This window comes from Chelonia mydas, chromosome 2 (assembly GCF_015237465.2).
Source record: "Chelonia mydas isolate rCheMyd1 chromosome 2, rCheMyd1.pri.v2, whole genome shotgun sequence".
Taxonomy (NCBI): domain Eukaryota; kingdom Metazoa; phylum Chordata; order Testudines; family Cheloniidae; genus Chelonia; species Chelonia mydas.
Genome location: NC_057850.1, coordinates 32,993,409 through 33,013,849, shown reverse-complemented (window position 1 = coordinate 33,013,849; position 20,441 = coordinate 32,993,409). Strand labels below are relative to the sequence as shown.

General features: G+C 42.2%; 1 protein-coding gene across 2 annotated transcripts in view; it reads right to left on the bottom strand.

Annotated features, from left to right (window-relative positions):
• Nucleotides 1–20,441, bottom strand: part of ANGPT1 (angiopoietin 1) — a 206,453-nt gene that overhangs the window by 35,040 nt on the left and 150,972 nt on the right. For both annotated transcript variants that reach the window (XM_043539180.1, XM_007056090.4), the window contains one exon: nt 17,133–17,299. In XM_043539180.1, the coding sequence (XP_043395115.1) occupies nt 17,133–17,299 (167 nt within the window). The remainder of the gene's footprint in view (nt 1–17,132; nt 17,300–20,441) is intronic.

Here is a 20,441-nt window from a genome sequence, read left to right as displayed (position 1 = left end):
GGTGAGCACAGCAATGCCCTTTTGTCCACTATTTCATGAGACCATGTGACAACAACAGTTTAAGGAAAATGTTTGTTAAATCATATACCTTTGAATAATAATAATAGTACTTCCCACTTACTAATCAATAATATTTTGATCTGTAAAAGTCAAAGTCCTTTACAAAGTAAGTATTATCTACATTTTGCAAGGAGGAAAATGGGATTTTTTTGTAATAGAATAATTAAAAAATTAGTTAAAACAATATTAATTTAAAAATCAATAGATTTCACCCTAAAAATCAGAGTTAAACATTACACCAAACCTCCAGCCTATTTCTCTACCTTAGTGGCCTAAGAAAACAGATGGATTTTAAACTGTACCCTGAAGGTAAATATACTCAATCTCTTTTGGCCCAAGCAGATTACAAAACTCAGTTCACTGTACTGAGAATTCCCAGCTGCCAGCTCCCAGACAGTCCAAGGATTGCTAGCTCAAACACAACTGTTGATCTGAACTGCCACTGCATAACATGGGAAGAGAGACAGTTGCTCAGGTAGTTAGGACTTGAATCACGTAGGATTTTATAAACCAGAAGACCACGTGAATCCTCTCTTTGAATCATTGCAATGGCTCCCCTTCTCCATTACATCAAGTTTAAATTTCTTCTCCTTGCCTTTAAGGGTCTATATAACTCCATCCTTCCCTATTTATCTGATGCAATAACTTATTAAAATTGTCCCTGCCCATCTGCCAATGATGTCATCCTACATACCCTATTTGCCCATTTCGCCACAAAAGTCTCCATTCCCTTTTCTCATACCAGCCCCTATACAAGAAATGCCCACTCTACTCTGATCCACCAAACCATCACCGTCACCTTATATGCATTATTCATTCATGAAAACTCAGGATTCTACCTTCCAGCCCCAATGCTAAGATACAGGCCTTGTCTCATGCCACTGACTTCAATGGAGGTAGGCACAAATTTGGTCCTGAATATCCACATTGTTTTACCACAAGAAACATCTCAGTATGAGTCATGAAGGACATTAGCTTGAACGGCTATCTATGAAATCTAGTTTTGATGCTCTTACGCAAAGTAAGCTGCCACAGGATAAAAGGGAAGGTGCTCTCATGGATTGGTAACTAGTTAAAAGATAGGAAACAAAGGGTAGGTATAAATTGTCAGTTTTCAGAATGGAGAGAGGTAAATAGTGGTATCCGCCAGGGGTCTGTTCTGGGACCAGGACTATTCAACATATTCATAAATGATCTGGAAAAAGGGGTAAACAGTGAGGTGGCAAAATTTGCAGATGATACAAAATTACTAAAGATAGTTAAGACCCAGGCAGACTACAAAGAGCTACAAAAGGATCTCTCAATACTCAGGGCTCGGCAACAAAATGGCAGATGAAATTTAATGTTGATAAATGCAAAGTAATGCACATTGGAAAGCATAATCCCAACTGTACATATAAAATGATGGGGTCTAAAGTAGCTGTTACCACTCAAGAAGGAGATCTTGGAGTCATTGTGCATAGTTCTCTGAAAACATCCACTCAATGTGCAGTGGCAGTTAAAAAGCGAACAGAATGCTGGGAATAATTAAGAAAGGGATAGATAGTAGGACAGAAAATATCATATTGCCTCTATATAAATCCATGGTGCGCCCACATCGTGAATACTGTGTGCAGATGTGGTCATCCTATCTCAAAAAAGATATTTTGGAATTGGAAAAGGTTCAGAAAAGAGCAACAAAAATGATTAGAGGTATGGAACAGCTTCCGTATGAGGAGAGATTGATAAGACCGGGACTTTTCAGATTGGAAAAAAGATGACTCGGGGCAGGGGGAATATGATAGAGGTGTATAAAATCATGACTGGTGTGGTGAAAGTAAATAAGGAAGTGTTGCCCCTTCTCATAACACAGGAACTAGGGATCACCAAATAAAATTAATAGGTAGCTGGTTTAAAACAAACAAAAAGGAAGTATTTTTTTCACAGAATCCTACAGTCATAGAATATCAGGGTTGGAAGGGACCTCAGGAGGTCATCTAGTCCAACCCCCTGCTCAAAGCAGGACCAATCCCCAATTTTTGCCCCCGATCCCTAAATGGTCCCCTCAAGAATGCACAGTCAACCTGTGGAACTCCTTGCCAGAGGATGTTGTGAAAGCCAAGACTATAACAGGGTTCAAAAAAGAACTAGATAAAATCATGGAGGATAGGTCCATCAATGACTATTAGCTGAGGTGGGCAGGAAAGGTGTCCCTGGCCTCTGTTTGCCAGAAGCTGGGAATGAGCAACAGGGGATGGATCATTTGATGATTACTTGTTCTGTTCATTCCCTCTGAGGCACCTGGCACTGGCCATCGCTGGAAGACAGGATACTGGGATAGAAGGACCTCTGGTCTGACCCAGTAGGGCCATTCTTATATTCTTATGTTCTCTTTAAAGGTAGCTCTGGTTTTAATAATTTTGTATTAAAAAAAATGTAAAGTAGTACCATAGGTACTGCAGATGAAGTGAATGGTTCAATATGTAGGAAGTACCTAATAATTCAATATTGATTAGCATGTCTTTTTCATAGATTCATAGATATTTAGGTCAGAAGGGACCATTATGATCATCGAGTCTGACCTCCTGCACAACGCAGGCCACAGAATTTCACCCATCACTCCTGCGAAAAACCTCTCACCTATGTCTGAGCTTTTGAAGTCCTCAAATTGTGGTTTAAAGACTTCAAGGAGCAGAGAATCTTCCAGCAAGTGACCCATGCCCCGTGCTACAGAGGAAGGCGAAAAACCTCCAGGGCCTCTTTCAATCTGCCCTGGAGGAAAATTCCTTCCCGACCCCAAATATGGCGATCAGCTAAACCCTGAGCATATGGGCAAGATTCACCAGCCAGATACTACAGAAAATTCTTTCCTGGGTAACTCAGATCCCACCCCATCTAATATCCCATCACAGGCCATTGGGCCTATTTACCATGAATATTTAATTACCAAAACCATGTTATCCCATCATACCATCTCCTCCATAAACTTATCCAGTTTAATCTTAAAGCCAGATAGATCTTTTGCCCCCACTGCTTCCCTTGGAAGGCTATTCCAAAACTTCACTCCTCTGATGGTTAGGAACCTTTGTCTAATTTCAAGTCTAAACTTCCTGGTGGCCAGTTTATATCCATTTGTTCTTATGTCCACATTGGTACTGAGCTTAAATAATGCCTCCCCCTCTCCGGTATTTATCCCTCTGATATATTTATAGAGAGCAATCATATCTCCCCTCAACCTTCTTTTAGTTAGGCTAAACAAGCCAAGCTCCTTGAGTCTCCTTTCATAAGACAAGTTTTCCATTCCTCAGATCATCCTAGCAGCCCTTCTCTGTACCTGTTCCAGTTTGAATTTATCCTTCTTAAACACGGAAGACCAGAACTGCACACAATATTCCAGGTGAGGTCTCACCAGTGCCTTGTATAACGGTACTAAAACCTCCTTATCCCTACTGGAAATACCTCTCCTGATGCATCCCAAGACCGCATCAGCTTTTTTCACGGCCACATCACATTGGCGGCTCATAGTCATCCTATGATCAACCAATATTCCAAGGTCCTTCTCTTCCTCCGTTACTTCTAATTGATGCGTCCCCAGCTTATAACTAAAATTCTTGTTATTAATCCCTAAATTCATAACCTTACACTTCTCACTATTAAATTTCATCCTCTTACTATTACTCCAGTTTACAAGGTCATCCAGATCCTCCTGTAGGATATCCCTGTCCTTCTCTAAATTGGCAATACCTCCCAGCTTTGTATCATCCGCAAACTTTATTAGCACACTCCCACTTTTTGTGCCAAGGTCAGTAATAAAAAGATTAAATAAGATTGGTCCCAAAACCGATCCTTTAGGAATTCCACTGGTAATCTCCCTCCAGCCTGACAGTTCACCTTTCAGTAGGACCCGCTGTAGTCTCCCCTTTAACCAATTCCTTATCCACCTTTCAATTTTCATATTGATCCCCAATCAATTTAACTAATAATTCCCCATGTGGCACGGTATCAAACGCCTTACTGAAATCTAGGTAAATTAGATCCACTGCGTTTCCTTTGTCTAAAAAGTCTGTTACTTTCTCAAAGAAGGAGATCAGGTTGGTTTGACACGATCTACCTTTTGTAAAACCATGTTGTATTTTGTCCCATTTATCATTGACTTCAATGTCCTTAACTACCTTCTCCTTCAAAATTTTTTCCAAGACCTTGCATGCTACAGATGTCAAACTAACAGGCCTATAGCTACCCGGATCACCTTTTTTCCCTTTCTTAAAAATAGGAACTATGTTAGCAATTCTGCAATCATACGGTACAACCCCTGAGTTTACAGATTCATTAAAAATTCTTGCTAATGGGCTTGCAATTTCATGTGCCAATTCCTTTAATATTCTTGGATGAAGATTATCTGGGCCCCCCAATTTAGTCGCATTAAGCTCTTTGAGTTTCGCTTCTACCTCAGATATGGTAATATCTACCTCCATATCCTCATTCCCATTTGTCATGCTACCATTATCCCTAAGATCCTCTTTAGTCTTATTAAAGACTGAGGCAAAGTATTTATTTAGATATTGGGCCATGCCTAGATTATCCTTGACCTCCACTCCATCCTCAGTGTTTAGCGGTCCCACTTCTTCTTTCTTTGTTTTCTTCTTATTTATATGGCTATAGACCCTTTTACTATTGGTTTTAATTCCCTTTGCAAGGTCCAGCTCTACTTGACTTTTAGCCTGTCTCACTTTATCCCTACATGTTCTGATCTCAATAAGGTAGCTTTCCTTGCCGATCCCTTCCTTCTTCCACTCCCTGTTGCTCTCTGCTTTTTCTTAATCACCTCTCTGAGATGCTTGCTCATCCAGCTTGGTCTACAACTCCTGCCTATGAATTTTTCCCCTTTCTTGGGATGCAGGCGTCCTATAGCTTCTGCAGCTTTGATTTAAAATAATCCCAGGCCTCCTCTACCTTTAGATCCATAAGTTCTTCAGTCCAATCCACTTCCCTAACTAATTTCCTTAATTTTTGAAAGTCAGCCGTTTTGAAATCAAAAACCCTAGTTGCAGATTTATTTTTGTTAATCCTTCCGTTCAGTTTGAACTGAATTAGCTCATGATCACTTGAGCCAAGATTATCCCCTACAACCATTTCTTCTATGAGGTCCTCACTACTCACCAAAACCAAATCTAAAATGGCATCCCCTCTAGTCGGTTCAGCAACTACTTGATGAAGGAATCCATCAGCTATCGCATCTAGTAAAATCTGAACCCTATTATTATTACTAGCACTCGTCCTCCAGTCTATATCTGGGAAGTTAAAGTCTCCCATGATCACACAGTTTCCATTAGTATTTACTTTATTAAAAACATTATAAAGGGCTCTATCCATATCCAAATTAGATCCCGGCGGTCTATAGCACACCCCAAGCACTATCCCAGGGGAGACTCTAATAGTTTTCTTCCCCAATGTAATTTTTGCCCAGACAGACTCTGTCTTATCCATTCCATTGCTTCTTATTTCTTTACATTCTACCTCATCATTGATATACAATGCTACTCCACCAGCTTTACCTTTATTTCGGTCTTTCCTAAACAGCACATACCCTTCAATACCTGTAGTCCAATCATGACTACTATTCCACCATGTTTCTGTTATCCCTATAATATCTGGTTTCACTTCCTGTACCAGTAGCTCTAGTTCCTCCATTTGGTTACCTAGGCTCCCCGCATTGGTGTACAAACATCTTAACTTTTGCTGTTTGGCCTCACTCACATTCTGTACCCTATTAGGCACAGTCATTCTACAGCCAGTATAACCTATTAGACTGGTATCTACACTGCCCTTCCTCCTTATATACATTCTCCTACCCATGGCTGTATCCTTTCTTACTTCGTTTTCTTCCCTCTCAATGCTAAAATCCGGCGTGGAGATTACCTGGACATCTCCCAACCATCTCCCCCAAATTCCTAGTTTAAAGCTCTCTTAATCAGTTGTGCCAGCCTCCATCCGAGAAGTCTATTTCCTTCCCTACTCAGATGAAGTCCATCCTGAGAGAACTGTCCTCTGTCCATGAATGCCTCCCAGTGGCCATACATCTCAAAGCCCTCCTTATAGCACCACTGCCTAAGCCATCTGTTGATAGTCATAATCTTGTCACACCTTTGTTGCCCTTCTCTAGGAACAGGCAGAATCCCACTAAAGATCACCTGAGCCTCGATTTCCTTAAGCGTCTTCCCCAGCCTAGCATAGTCTCCCTTAATACTTTCCAGCGAGAATCTAGCCGTATCATTTGTTCCCACATGAAGGATAATTAGGGGATTCTTTCCTGCTCCCTTTAGGATCCTTTTCAACCTCAGGTCTACATCCTGTATCTTAGCACCTGGAAGACAGCACACCCTCCTATTCTCTGGATCAGCTCTGGTTACAGGCCTGTCTATTCTTCTCAGTAAAGAGTCCCCGATCACATAGACCTGCCTTTTCCTGGTGACGGTGCTATTCTCCAGTCTATCCCCTGTTCCCTCTGGCTGCAAGTTCTTTCCATTCCTATTCTCCTTTGTAATCCTCTTCAACCCATCCTGTATCCTCCTGGGGCTCATATTTGGTGCAGTCTCCATTAACTCTTCCCCTTTTCCTATAGGACTAGCCGCTCTTCTCTTCTTCCTTGCCCTTCCACCTTCAGTGACTACCTGCTGAGCCCCTTCTTCATTTCCAACTTCATTTTCCAACTCTGCAAACCTGTTCTTGAGCTCTAGTTCTCCTTCATTAGCACGTCTTTTCCTCTGCCTGGTTCTTTTAGTCACATGCTTCCACTGACCACTTTCCTCACCCAGTCTCCCCTCAGAATTCCCCAGTCCTGCTTCCATCTGCAAGTCTGAGCTTTTCCCTTCAGATACCTCATGTCTTTGCTCCATAATCTGCTCAAACCCCTTCCTAAACTCAACCAGATTTTCCACCTGCATCTCCAAACCTCGGATCTTTTCCTCCATCAGCTCTATCAGACGGCATTTCATGCAGACAAAACTCTTACCAGGTCCCCCCTCCAGGATCATGTACATACTGCAGCTTCCACATCCAGTCATCTTCATTGTGTCTTCCACTACATGGGTCACTCCCACTGCTGCCTCTGTACCTGTCATAGCCTTCCCACCTAAATCCTGTTAATCTGGGAAACACAAACCACACTAAACCACCACCCACAGCAAAAACAAACCCCAAACAAGCACCACAAGACAAACTCCCCTGTTTACAGCTCTGTTTGCTGGCTCCTGTGCCGCTGCAGCCGTCTATGCCACTGCCTGACTGGCTGGCTACCTTTTAGGACCCCTAGTCAGAGAAGCCCCACCCCCTAATGAGGGCTCAGCTTCTCTCCCAGCACAAAGCCCCTACACATACAAATACTACAAATACAAAACCAAATACAAATACCTTCTCCTCCAACAGAACTCCCACTCAAACTCCCCTGTTTACAGCTCTATTTGCTGGCTCCTGTGCCGCTGCAGCTGTTCTTCTTCTTCCTTGTGTCAATCCCATCAAATTGGATACACTCTGAGTCCTCTCCCTCCAATGTGCTCTGTTCATTACCATATCCTCTGTCACACTATATGCAACATGTCTTCCTTTATGACATCCCACCACTTCTTCTTGGGTTGGCCTCCCTGTCCTTTTCTCCAGTCTTGATCTGCTGGAGTCTTGCACCCACGTGGTTGTCATGACTGCACTTTACATGACCAAATTATCTCAGCCTGCACTCCCTCATTTTTTGGGTGTTACTTTGAGCGTGTCTCTAACATGCACATTCCTCACATGGTTTTTCTTGCTTATACCACTCATCCATCTCAACATTTGCATTTCAGTGGAGCAAATCATTTGCTTATATTTCTTTGTTGCCCAACACTCATTAAAATTAAAAAGGCCACTGTTTTAAGACATTCCCTTTTAATTGGAAGTGGTATCTTCCTGTCACATACTACATCTCCACTTGACTGAGGCATTTATTATCCTCTTTTTCTATCTTCCATTTTCCAAGATTCTGGAACCAGATATTTGAATCTTTGCATTTTCGGTATTGTCTACCCATCTAGTTTCAAGATTAATTCTTGAGAGTTAACATTATTGAAATTAGATACCATCTACTCTGTTTTTCCTCTGCTTATTTTGAGCCCATATCTCTCCAACACATCTCTCCATTTATCAAGCTCCACTTCTAGACTATTTTCTTACTATGTAGAATGATATCTTCTGCAAATAGCACGCACCCCTTCTGTATGTTTCTTGGGAGGATACACAGGACAAGGAGAAACAAGAAAAGTCTCAGTGCTGATCCCTGATGCCCTCCCACCTTTACCAATAGTTCTTCTGGTTCACCACTAGAAGATCTGATATTGACATTACATCTACATGCATGGTTCGAGAAGTGGCACAAAAAGTTCTGGTACCATTTTCTCCTCATGCACTGCCAGATAAATTCTCCTGAAAGTCAATCAAAGGCCTTTTTCAAATAAACGAACACCATCTGAATATTTTTCCTTTATTCTCTAGATTTTTCCACTAGCTGCCTCAGTGCCAAAACAGTATCTACTGTCGATCTTCCTGGCATGGAGCCACACTGATTGATGCTAATATCTACTTCACTTCTCAGTCTCTTATCAGTAACTGTCTTCCACAGTTTCATTGTATGACTCATCAACTTGTACCACATGCAGCTGCCAGCGACACCTTTTCCATTATATATAGGCACAAAAATACTTTTCTTCCACTCATTTGGTATCTTTTCCCATCTCATGATTGAATTGAACAGGGGTATCAGCAGATAGATTCCTTCTATTCCCAGCTTTTTTTCTATGCCTCAATAGGAATTCCATATGGGCATAGGGTCTTATTATTTCTTATTTATTTTACAGCATTTGCTGTTTTATCTGGTATGATAGGCTTCCACTATAACAAAGTTCATAATTTTGAAGTCACATTGCTCTCTTAGGATTTCTTCATTGAAAAGCTGTTCAGAATACCTTTTCCGTTGATCCTTTATGTGTCTTCCACCAGTCAACACCATATCTGTTTCATCTTTGATTAAACTCACTTCCTCTATATCAGGGGTGGGCAAACTTTTTGGCCTGAGGGCCACATCTGGGAATAGAAATTGTATGGTGGGCCATGAATGCTCACAAAATTGGGGTTGGGGTGTCGGAGGGGGTGAGGGCTCTGGCTGGGGGTGTGGGCTCTGGGGTGGGGCTGGGAATGAGGAGTTTGGGGTGTAGGAGGATGCTCTGCCCTGGGACCAAGGGGTTCGGAGGGTGGGAGGTGGATCAGGGCTGGGGCAGGGGCGCAGGAAGGGGTGCAGGTTCCAGCTGGGGATGCAGGCTCTGGGGTGGGGCTGGGGATGAGAGGTTTGGGGTGCAGGAGGGTGCTCCGGGCTGGGATTGAGGGGTTGGAGGGTGGCAGGGGGATCAGGACTGGGACAGGAGGTTGGGGTATGTAGAGAGGCTCGGGGTGCAGGTTCCGAGCGGCGCTTACCTCAAGTGGCTCCTGGAAGCAGTGGCAGCCCAGCTGGATCACCGGAGCGGGGCCACGCCGCGGCTTCCAGGAGCTGCATGGTGCGGCCCCCAATCCTGCGCCCCAGCTGGATCACTGGAGCAGGGCCACGCCGTGGCTTCCAGGAGCTGCATGGGGCAGCCCCTGACCCTGCGCCCCAGCAGGAGTGCCGGAGTGGGGCCATACCGCGTGGTGCTGCCCCCAACCCTGTGCACCAGCTGGAGCTCTGGAGCGGGCCAGAACCGCTTGGTGTGGCTCCTGACCCTGCACCCTGGCTGGAGTGCCAGAGTGGGGCCATGCAGCTGCTTCCGGGAGCCGCATGGTGCAGCCCCCAATCCTGCGCCCCGTCTGAAGCGCCAGAGCAGAGCCCTGTCACGGCTTCCAGGAGCTGAGTGGGGTGGCCCCCAACTCTGTGCCCCGGCTGGAGTGCCAGAGTGGGACCGAGCCACGTGGTGCAGCCCTCAACCCCGCGCCCTGGCCGGAGCGCCAGAGTGGGGCCATGCCGCGTGGTGTGGCCCCTGACCCAGAGCCCTGGCTGGAGCACCAGAGCAGGGCAAGCTCCAGACCCCACTTTCCAGCAGGAGCTCGCGGGCTGGCTTAAAATGGCTCGCAGGCCGTAGTTTGCCCACCCCTGCTGTATATCTTTGGTACTTCTGTCCCATGCTTTCGCCAGTCTATACACACTTCCCCACCCCTCCATTGTTCCAAGTCCTGTATAAAGTTCCTCAAAGACCTTTGCTTTTGTTTTTGCAACTATATTCCTGGCCAATTTCTTTATATTCATTGTATTCCTCCAGGTCTTGTTTGCTCCTACTCCTTTGCCAGAGTTCAAGCTTTTTTCTCTTATCTTTTATCACCTCTTGTACTTCGTTCTACCGCCAAGTTTCTTTTTGAATAATTGATTACCACATGTAAGTTATTATTTAACATAATATGTTTACAGCTAGATACCTATATCTAATCTCTTTCTTTTCTTCTTTATAGTCATCATCTGGGATATTTACATATATTTTATTTTGCCTGCCCAGAAACTCTCTTGGAGCTGTATCATTTTGAAATGGAAACAAAGGGAAACAAATATATTTTTCACATACATATGCTGAGCATTATCCTTTTTTCAATCATATATTCTTTAGACTAATAAAAAGAAGTAGAAAGAATACAAATAGCTGAGAGAAAAAACAGAGCTCTTCTGAAAACACCAAATGGGAGCAATTCAGGCTGACTCAAACTTTGCCTAATGTTGAAGCTGGATTTTAGAAAAAACACATGAAAAATTATTTTCCATATTTTCTTGGACACAATTCATCACTTCGTGGTATTTGTATTCTTACATAACTTACTACATTCAATTGCTGGACCTGGAACCTTATTATTTTTGCCCTCCTCCTGCCTGTAAAAGGTATTACTGCAACATTAACAAAAGATGTTCCACCTCTTGAGTTTTTCCCATACTTTCATTATCCTTTTTCTATTTTAGGTTTCCTTGATCTAATGCCCAGACCAACTTGGAAGCTAATTTATTTCTGGTTATTATTTCAGACTGCATGGGTGTTATTTGAAAGTAAGCAAGTTAGAATGTAGCTGGCCTATGTTTGCTTACATTTACAGTGCTGAATAAGCAGAGAGAGTAATGTGGTCATCATCAGGAATTCCTAATGGCTCACAAACAAAACAGCTAATTTGCTTGGCAGAATGACTGCAGATTAATAGTTACTGAAGTTATGGAAAGGTAGACTGCTCCTTGTTTGATGTTTTGAGAGCAAACATGACAAATGTCTAACAACTGTGAAGGAAAGGAATTGTGTGTGAGAGGCTGAGAACTGTGCTTTTCAACTTTATATAGGCATCATTTAACTCAGTAAAGGCAGGTTTCTCAGATTAAGGGACAAAACCATTCTGCAATGGGTGGCCAGCTATTTAGGATTCAATAATGAAGCTTTCACTTGGCTTGGATTCGGGACTGCTTTTATAACCATCAGAGACTGTGATGCTGGCAAAGAAAATAAGAGTGTTTCTATGTTTTTGGAAGCTTTGCAAGTTGAGTTCCTATAATAACCTCTCAAAGAGACCAACACATTGTTTTGTTTTATAAAATGGTTGTAGACATATATTTGTATGGAGTAGGCACTCAAGCAAATTTGTCAAATATGAATAGCCACTGAGATTTGCATATCACTGGCACTTCATTATTTCAATAGCTGTCAGCTTCCCACTAGTTGACTTTTGTTAAGTATTCAGATACATGCGAGGAAAAATGGATGAGCTGGTTTGAAACTTCATGGACCAATGTGGAAGGATATGGCCCTATTTCCTCTCCATGCTTTCTTTCCTCTTTTGGAGCACTGCATGCTCCCTGAGAGTGGGGATAGAACTATCCCTGTGTTCCCCTGAGCATAGGGACTTCAATGTATTGGCTCTTAAACAGGCCACAAATAGGGACTAGTAGGACTTGTGCACCTTCCTGTCTCTTCATGCTCCTGCATGATGGCCACGCACAAACTACTCCTAAATTCGGATGTTGGGTAAACTAGGACGCAGTCCTGCAGCCCTTACTCAAGTCACTGATTTCAATGAGAGTTTAGCTTGAGTAAGAACTGCAAAATTCAGCCCTGGCTACCTAGTTCTTTACCTTCTGAGTGAAAAGATGCAGCCCACACTCTATTTTTAATATCACTGCTGCATTTTTGAAACATGGCCCTTTTGTTTTTCATGTGCAGCAAGAGGATTTTTCATGGATCAAATTTAACAATTGTTGTCATGTTAGTGCAACCCAGTTCAGGTTTCCAAAAGAGCTCCTTTTTTTTTTAAATGAAAGCAGGGGTACTTTCCTAAAATTTTCCATGTTACTTTAACCCTGGAGACCTAGAATCATTTTGGAAGGTTTTCCTATTCTACTCTGCAGTCCATCAACTGCATATCAAACTTCGTATATTAAAAAAAATCTCCAATCTCTCTTTCTCTCCACATCTACAGAATGCGTGTATATATACACATACTCTGTGTGTGTGTGTGTGTGTGTATTTCCAGAGTCAAATTAAAAAGTTTGTTAAACCAGAGCTAAGGTTGAAAGTAGTTTGCAGGACTTAGGCAGTTTTGTGCATACCTACTGTCAGCAACTCAGGTGCCTAGGTGACTTTTCCTAGATGCCTGAATTTCTGCTGGTCATTTAGGCACCTCCAGGTTTAGGTGGCTGCTGAGTAGGGGTTTTCAGAATCTCAGTGTCACCAAATGTTGTATTTAGGTGCCTAAAGTGGAAGTTAGATGCCTAAGTCCCTTTGTGCATCTAGCCTGTTATGCTGGTGGGCCGTTTCATCAGCTGGGAAGGGAAGCAAATGCCATGCCCACTCCTTTGAAGCCCCTTTCCTCAGGGCACACTTTACTGTTTGAAACAAAGGATTTAAACAATTCTAAATAAATAAAACAACTCAACTGAAATGTGCAGGTCCCAATCCCCAAAGGCTTTTTGCTGCCTCAGCCACTCAGGGGTAATGAGGACACACTTTCTCTGCCGCATCCTGTACCTACCTTCCTCCTCTTTATATACCTCACTCAGCCATGTGATAGGCAGGGATCTTTCAACCCTTTCCAGGCTGCTGTTTTACCTTGTCACAAACAGAGTCTGGCTCTTTATAACATTCTCTGTGTGGTTCTGTCATCACACAAGATAAGTGAATACAGAGTTATCAAGAGCTGTTGGTCTGTCAGTAGCTCTCTGCAAAATCTCACCCAACACAGATGTAAATGAAATTTAAATGAACATTTGCAGTCTGCCTCTAAGCTCCCAGAAACACACATTGCACCCCTTCAGTTTATATAAAATGCAGCCACACAGCCATCTTTCTTGACTGTTGATTTGATCGTGTTACTCCTCCCTTCGAATCCCTCTGCTGGCTCCCCAGCTGCCATCTCATCAAATCTACGCTTCTTGACAGTACTTTCAAAGCTCTATAGCCCAGATCCTCAAAGGTATTAGGTATTAGGCACCTGACTCGCTTTGATTTCAAATTTCAAATCTTTGAGGATCTCAGCCTGTGTAACTCTGCCCTTTCCTGCTTATCCTCACCTGGCAAGGATTCATCCCCACCTTTTCCCCCTGTTTGTGAGCATGTCACACAATTCATAGAATCCAAGGCCAGAAGGGACCATTGTGATCATCTAGTCTGATCTCCTGTATAACAACAAGCCATAGAACTTCCCCACAATAATTCCTAGAGCAGATCTTTTAGAGAAATATCCAGTCAAGATTGAAAAATTATCAGTGATGGAGAATCCACCTTGGCCCTTGGTGAATTGTTCCAATGGTTTATTACTCCCCCTGTTAAATATGTATGCCTTCTCTCCAGTCTGAATTTGTCTAGCTTCAACTTCCAGCCATTGGATCATGTTATACCTTTCTCTGCTAGACTGAAGAGCCCATTTTTAAATATTTGTTCCCATGTAGATACTTAACCTTCCCTTTGTTAAGCTAAATAGATTGAGCTCTTTGCCCAGCCCCTATATAAACCTCTCTTAAAGACTCACTTCTGCTGTGCTCCCCTACAATGAATCCAGACAACTTGTACAAAAATTACCAATCCCTATTTATTGATCCTCTCTTTACTTGTCTGTCTACATCCTGACAGGAAGAGTTCCTCAGAGTGGGAGACTGCCTATTCTCGAATGTCTGGGAAGTGCTTAGCACATCATGAGTGTTACCATAAACAATAATAATTAAAGGAATGGGGGAGGGTGTTTCATTTCACAAGTGGCAGAATTCACTGAAAGGTGCAAAGTACTCGGAGCTGAATAGTACAGACATTTTCAGGATATGTCTGGGATCACCCTTCCTTTTGAGGCAATAGTTGTACCACAAGTACTTTCCCTTTTCAATTACTTGTCCAACTCTTTTTAAAACTGTTTTTTATTGGTTGCTCCCATTGCTGCTCTTTTTAAATGTATTTGATCTGTTATCTCAGTTAAAGAAATTTCACTTGAATTCTTTTGGTGCCCATCCCTCCTCCTAAATTCATACCTTCTAGTTCTTCTGTTTGACAGTAATTCACCCAGTCTTGAAGCCTCTGTCATTCATATTCCATTAGACACTATACATTATTATTATTTATTTTACCTTAATAATGTCCACTAACCACTCTTTCTGATAAAACAATAGAGCAAATTATCTAGATCATGAATAACAGTCTTGATTCCCTGTAGCTGTCCTTTGAGATTTCAGTAGCATCCTTTTCTCCACACAGGGACTAATTTTACATAGGAGATTTGTAAATGAAACGTCCGGTCCTTGATACAATATGTCACCTGACATATTCAAAGGGGCAGATAAGGCTTCATGTACCACTTAGATGCAGAATTCTATCAGGAGAAAGTGCAAAGTAGATGCAACTTCTCCATCACTGGAAGTTCAAAGAGAATTGTGGTGTCCCAGCACTTCTGAAGCTTAGGCTACTTTCATTTAGGCAACTGAATATGGATTGAGGAGTCTAACTTTAGGTACCCAAATGTGAACCCTTCGGACAACAATTTAAGAACATTACGCATCATTTCTCTCAGATCTTTCACTTGCTGGATGTTTTGCCTTTTATAGTTCAGGATATATTTCAAACTCATTTCCCTTCTTCTTGGCTTTACTCTCTGCCCAAAGAAAGTAGTCTTTTTATTACTAAATTGTTTTAAACCACGTAAGTCATATATGTTACTATTCTCTCTAAGCGATTCTGAATTTCAGTGTGTTCTTTCTTTTTTACTGATCTCCCCTTCTCAGTGCTATTGGAAGTCCTGATAGAAAAGTGGAGGAGTTGCAACTATGTATAATAAACTCATAGCTTTTTCAAGGTATAATAACTCGTAGTATTACTACATTAATATGTTCAATATTCTTATCAAGGCCTAGCCATTGGTTTATAGAACTATTATTTCATCTGCATTGAAATCCTTTGCAATATAATCTAGCTTCTGTCTATCCTCCTCACTTGCAGCTGCACCTTGGGTTGAAAGTTTGAGAGATTTTAGTAAAATTTATAGTCTTCAATGTTATTTTCTGTGGTAGAACTTTATCAGTTCTTTGAAGGACCTGTATCCTTTTTTGCTTAATCAAGCAGTAAAATCCTCAAAATGTTAAGATAGACCGTGGTTCATGGATGCATACGATTAAAAAAAATACATGTGAGGATAGTGTAAACTGCCTATGGCTCTGTCTATACTACCCTGCAGTTCAGACTACAGGGCATGACTAGCAGTGCACACCAAAGCACTGCTCTGTAACTTCCCCATGTGGACACTGTGGGAACAAATTAAAAGGTTCCTAGTTTGCATTAATGTAGTTGAGTGTGAAGAGGACTTCGTTAAAGCAAACTAGGAACCTTTCATTTTGTGTGCACATGGGGGACAGCAGACCACATTGGCGTGCGCTGATATTCACATGCCCATAGTCCGAACTTTGGGGCAGTGTAGCCAACCCATATGGAGACCATGGTAGGAATGGGGTTCTTCAAATACCAGGGTTTAGGCGAGGAGCTTATATTAAAGAGGAAGGGAACTGTGTGACAGAGCATGACAAATCGCCTGTTGCTGAGCACAGGAACTCCTAAGGTGCCCAGTATCTCATTGAATTTGCTAAGAAACAGTATACTAATTCTTCCATTGGTTGCTGAGGGTTAAGATACCATAACACTTAAGTACCAACATTACCAGAGAAATAAAGATCTTGGCTTGGTCTGCAGACATTTTAGGCTTAGAAAAGATGTGAGGGATGGATATGAAATCATTGGGACCAGCACGGTCTAGATGAAGTTGTGCAGGCACAGCTGATTTTGGATATGCTAAAAAATGTGGTAAGTTTTAAATGGGTCTGTCGGATGGTGAAATCAGGATCTCATCTCAGTTTGGTTCCTCCCTTTCAGGAATACTGAAGCAAAATTGAAGCTTGAAGTCTTAGAAATAAATTACAAGAATGGACAGGGTCCTGGGAGCTATAGTCCTGCTTAGACAGACGGTGGAAAAGTCCACACTGTTAATACGAGTTGGAGAATGAGCCTTACAGACTAAGGGCCACACAAACTGGAACCTGAAAGGTCTGTTCACAGTGGTGGGCAATGAATGGTTGCCAATTTATTTAGAAGTTCAAGTAACAAAACCTCAATGCCTTCCCCTCCCAGGAACCTCCAGAGTCCAGAAACCCCTAACTTTATCTTTGCAGACTTCTGGGGTAGAGGCAAGGGCCTAACACCTACCAACAGCAGACCCTCTCCCCAGAGTCCTCAAGGGGTGCTGGCTGGTTGTTCTCCTTAGCAAGATTTTCAGGGTGGGGTAGTAGGCTACCAGCTAAGGGCCATTGCTCACCAAATGCTAACAAATTTCAGAGTATCCTGACCCTTGTGCCATACAGTTTGTTGTCACACGTAATACTTTCTCTCTCAACTTCTATCTCTGGAAAATTGCATTTTTGGTTTATATTTGTACTCTTAATTTAAAAGTTGGATGCAACTTAATACTACATTATTATCCTTTCACTTATTTCACTTGCAAACAGTGTACAAGATCTAGTACCCAATGGCAACAGAACATCAATACGTGCTTACCTGTAATTCTGCTTTTCATTTCCTATATGAAATCTGTCATATTGTGAATATGCCCGATTTCCTTCCCAGTCCATTAACTCAATTCTTAGAGAATACTGCCGCTGACTGGTTATTGCAAAGATAAACTCATTTCCCAGCCAATGTTCACCAGATGGGCTACCAAAACCCTAGAAAAAAGTTGGTAAAATAACTGAATTTAATTATTTTTCTTAATGTTGGTGTAATATTTGTACTGTTATAAAATTATCATTACATTTTTCTTATATACTCTAAGGGCAAGTTAATTAACCTTCCTATGCCTCAGTTTGCCCATCTGTATAATGGATCTATTAATACATACCTTGCAAGGACATTGTGTGGTTTAAAATTAGTTGATGTTTTCAGGTGCAAAATCACTTTAAAGGACAAAGCAGTATGTTATTTCCTTTGTCTACTACTGAAATATTAGACAACTACTATATGCTCTGCATCAGCCTCCACCTTGGGATCATTCAGACACTGAAGACGGCAGATATTTTGCAGCCCATTAAGTGGTGCCGTGGGACTACATGCACCTAAATTTGACACTGGCTACCAATTAACTTGAGGTTGGAATTCATGCAGTTGCTTTGAATCTAAAAGCCTTCAATGGTTTGAGATCTAGATTGTCTCTTTTGCCATAACATATTGCTTCAACTAAGAACAACAGAGGAGCTCGAGCTGGAGCCTTCCCATATAAATGAAGGAAAGGTGCTGGGCAGGATGTTCTCTGAGCTGGTCCTTGGTTTTGGTACTCACCCATATCACCCTTGGCCTACCAGAGTCCAGATTTGTTAACTTCTGAACCTAAATCACAGGCCATCTTTTCTCAGACTACTGAGGTGAGGTTAAGATGTGGGTTCAGGTGACTATATTCCTCAACAGTCCTTTTGTATTACTTTGTGTTTCAACCTAAAGGTCGATGCTCAGACCACAACATGTGGGGCTAGAAATTTATTTTATAAATATGAAGAAATGACTAATAAATAAGAGGTGGTTGCGTGTGCTATTCACCTTCCATATATTCAGATTATCTTATTTCTTTCTGACTAAACTGAATAACCGTACAAAATATAGTAAAAGGGAGAATAAAATGAAGAGTATAGCTAATTTCCCCCAATGAATTGTGGTTTAAGTATTGTGTGTAGTATTTCTGTGCCACATGTTACTCTGTCCTTTGATATTTGACACCATTCCATGACTTCCAATGTTATTTAAGTTAGGCAACAGTTTGTAATTAATTGTGTACATTTGAGATCTCTGTTTCACCATTTTACCCTTAAAACAATAAAAGTGGAGTACAGTACCGCAGTTCTGTTCATCCAGTGAGGAACAAACCTGAGACGGTTTTGTGTTCAGGTTCAGTTCAGATAATCACAGGCTTGTCTCATGCTTATCCAAACTTCTTGAGTTGGGAAAACAGAAATGGAACCCTAATGGCTCTCTCACAATGATATGCCAGGAAGGGCTTATGAAAGACCCTGGTTAAAATTCCTCCACCAAATAGAACGAAGGACTGGATGATTTTCTTGCCTCTGATAAAGTTCACCCCCTATCGCTGAATTGTCCCTGCCAGAGATTACAACCCTGGGCTCATAACCACACTTCTGAAGCACACCGTTTTGTTTCTGGAATGGACCAGACAGCATCAAATCTCAGGTATTTTCACAGACCGTTTTTCAAAGGAAGTTATTCTCCCCTTAGCCCGTAGGTCTTCAACCCCTCTCCCCTCCCCGAGTCTCAGACGATGAATTGAACAATATGCTCTGCTATCAACAGCCTCAGTATACTTCTCCAGAAAGTGCATTTATTGCAAAATGAGGAACCATGAATAGATTTCCCTGATACTGGGGAGTTATAATTGACTAAATGGGGAACAATTTTGTGAGAGATTTTTTTCTGCAAGATTGGCAGCAAATCATTGTGCGCTGAGTGATATTTTAGTCACTCCTGCTTCTGATCCTAGAAGGAAACACTGCGAGAGCAGCCTCTTTCTCTGTACTGCGACAGTCTGGTTCCAGGCCTGGCTGCTGTCTCGGGGGGAAATCCCGGCTCCGCTGAGGTCAGTGGCAAAACTCCCATAGACTCCAATGGAGCTAAGATTTCACTCGGGAAGTGCAAAGATGTTCCAAAACCAAACTCCTAAAGAAAAATAAACCTATCTGAATAGTTCAGCAGCTATTGGGGGGAGGGATCGCTCAGTCGTTTGAGCATTGGCCTGCTAAACCCAGGGTTGTGAGTTCAGTCCTTGAGGGAGCCATTGAGAGATCTGGGGCAAAAAAAACCTGGGGATTGATCCCGCTTTGAGCAGGGGGTTGGACTAGATGATCTCCTGAGGTCCCTTCCAACCCTGATATTCTGTGATTCTAAGCTTAAAAGGATTGAGATGGGGTCTTAAAGATATGTCGATGTTCTGGGAATGCAGGGAGGGATTTCCGATTATTCCCAAACTGGATCACCTATCAATAATTATAGCACGTTATAAAACACTTTCAGCAACACTCACTTTCTTTTAAAATCTACCAGTACCCACTTGCTATTTGAGTAGAAGACTGAGCCAACTGGTATTATAGGCTAATTGAGACTGGCTCAGGAGTATCAGGAAGAAATTTGCTCAGGTTGAACCTTGGGATTCTGAACTCTTGCCTCAGTGGAGATCAAGTGAATCATGGGGATGAAGTGCTTAGTCTTTAAGAAACAAAGTCGAGTAGTCTACAGTCAGTCTTACAGATGGAATGACATGGTGATCTTATAGGAGACCGTTCTCTCTCTCTCTCTCCTCTACCACCCCCTATATAATCTCTCAGAAAGTCCTCCCCTTTAATCATTCCAAAATCTGTCTCTTTCCCACATTCCTCATTGCTTGCCTTGATTACTGTAATCTTCTACTTACTACTGCCCGACCTTCTGGCCTCTCTCCTCCCAATACTCAAGCCTGTCCTTAGTGCCTGTCCTTAACTACTGCTTCAACCACACTATTGGCACGTATATTTTACCAAATAAAATACAAGCTTCTTCCCCTTATTTGCATAATTGCATCCCCACCTATCTCTGTCATGTTCTCCTTTATGTTGCTCTTAATACTCTCTCCTTATTTCTCTTTCCTACCCTCCTCCTCACAGTCTTGGCTTTTTCCTTTCTAGCTCCTACACCTGGGACAATATCCCAGTTCTAGGAACTCAGGAGTTGCCATACAGAATCAGACTAGCGTTTCTTCTTCATTAGTGTCTTGTCTCAACAGTGGCCAGCACCACCTGCTTCAGAGGGAGGTGCAGTAAACTCTGCAGTGCA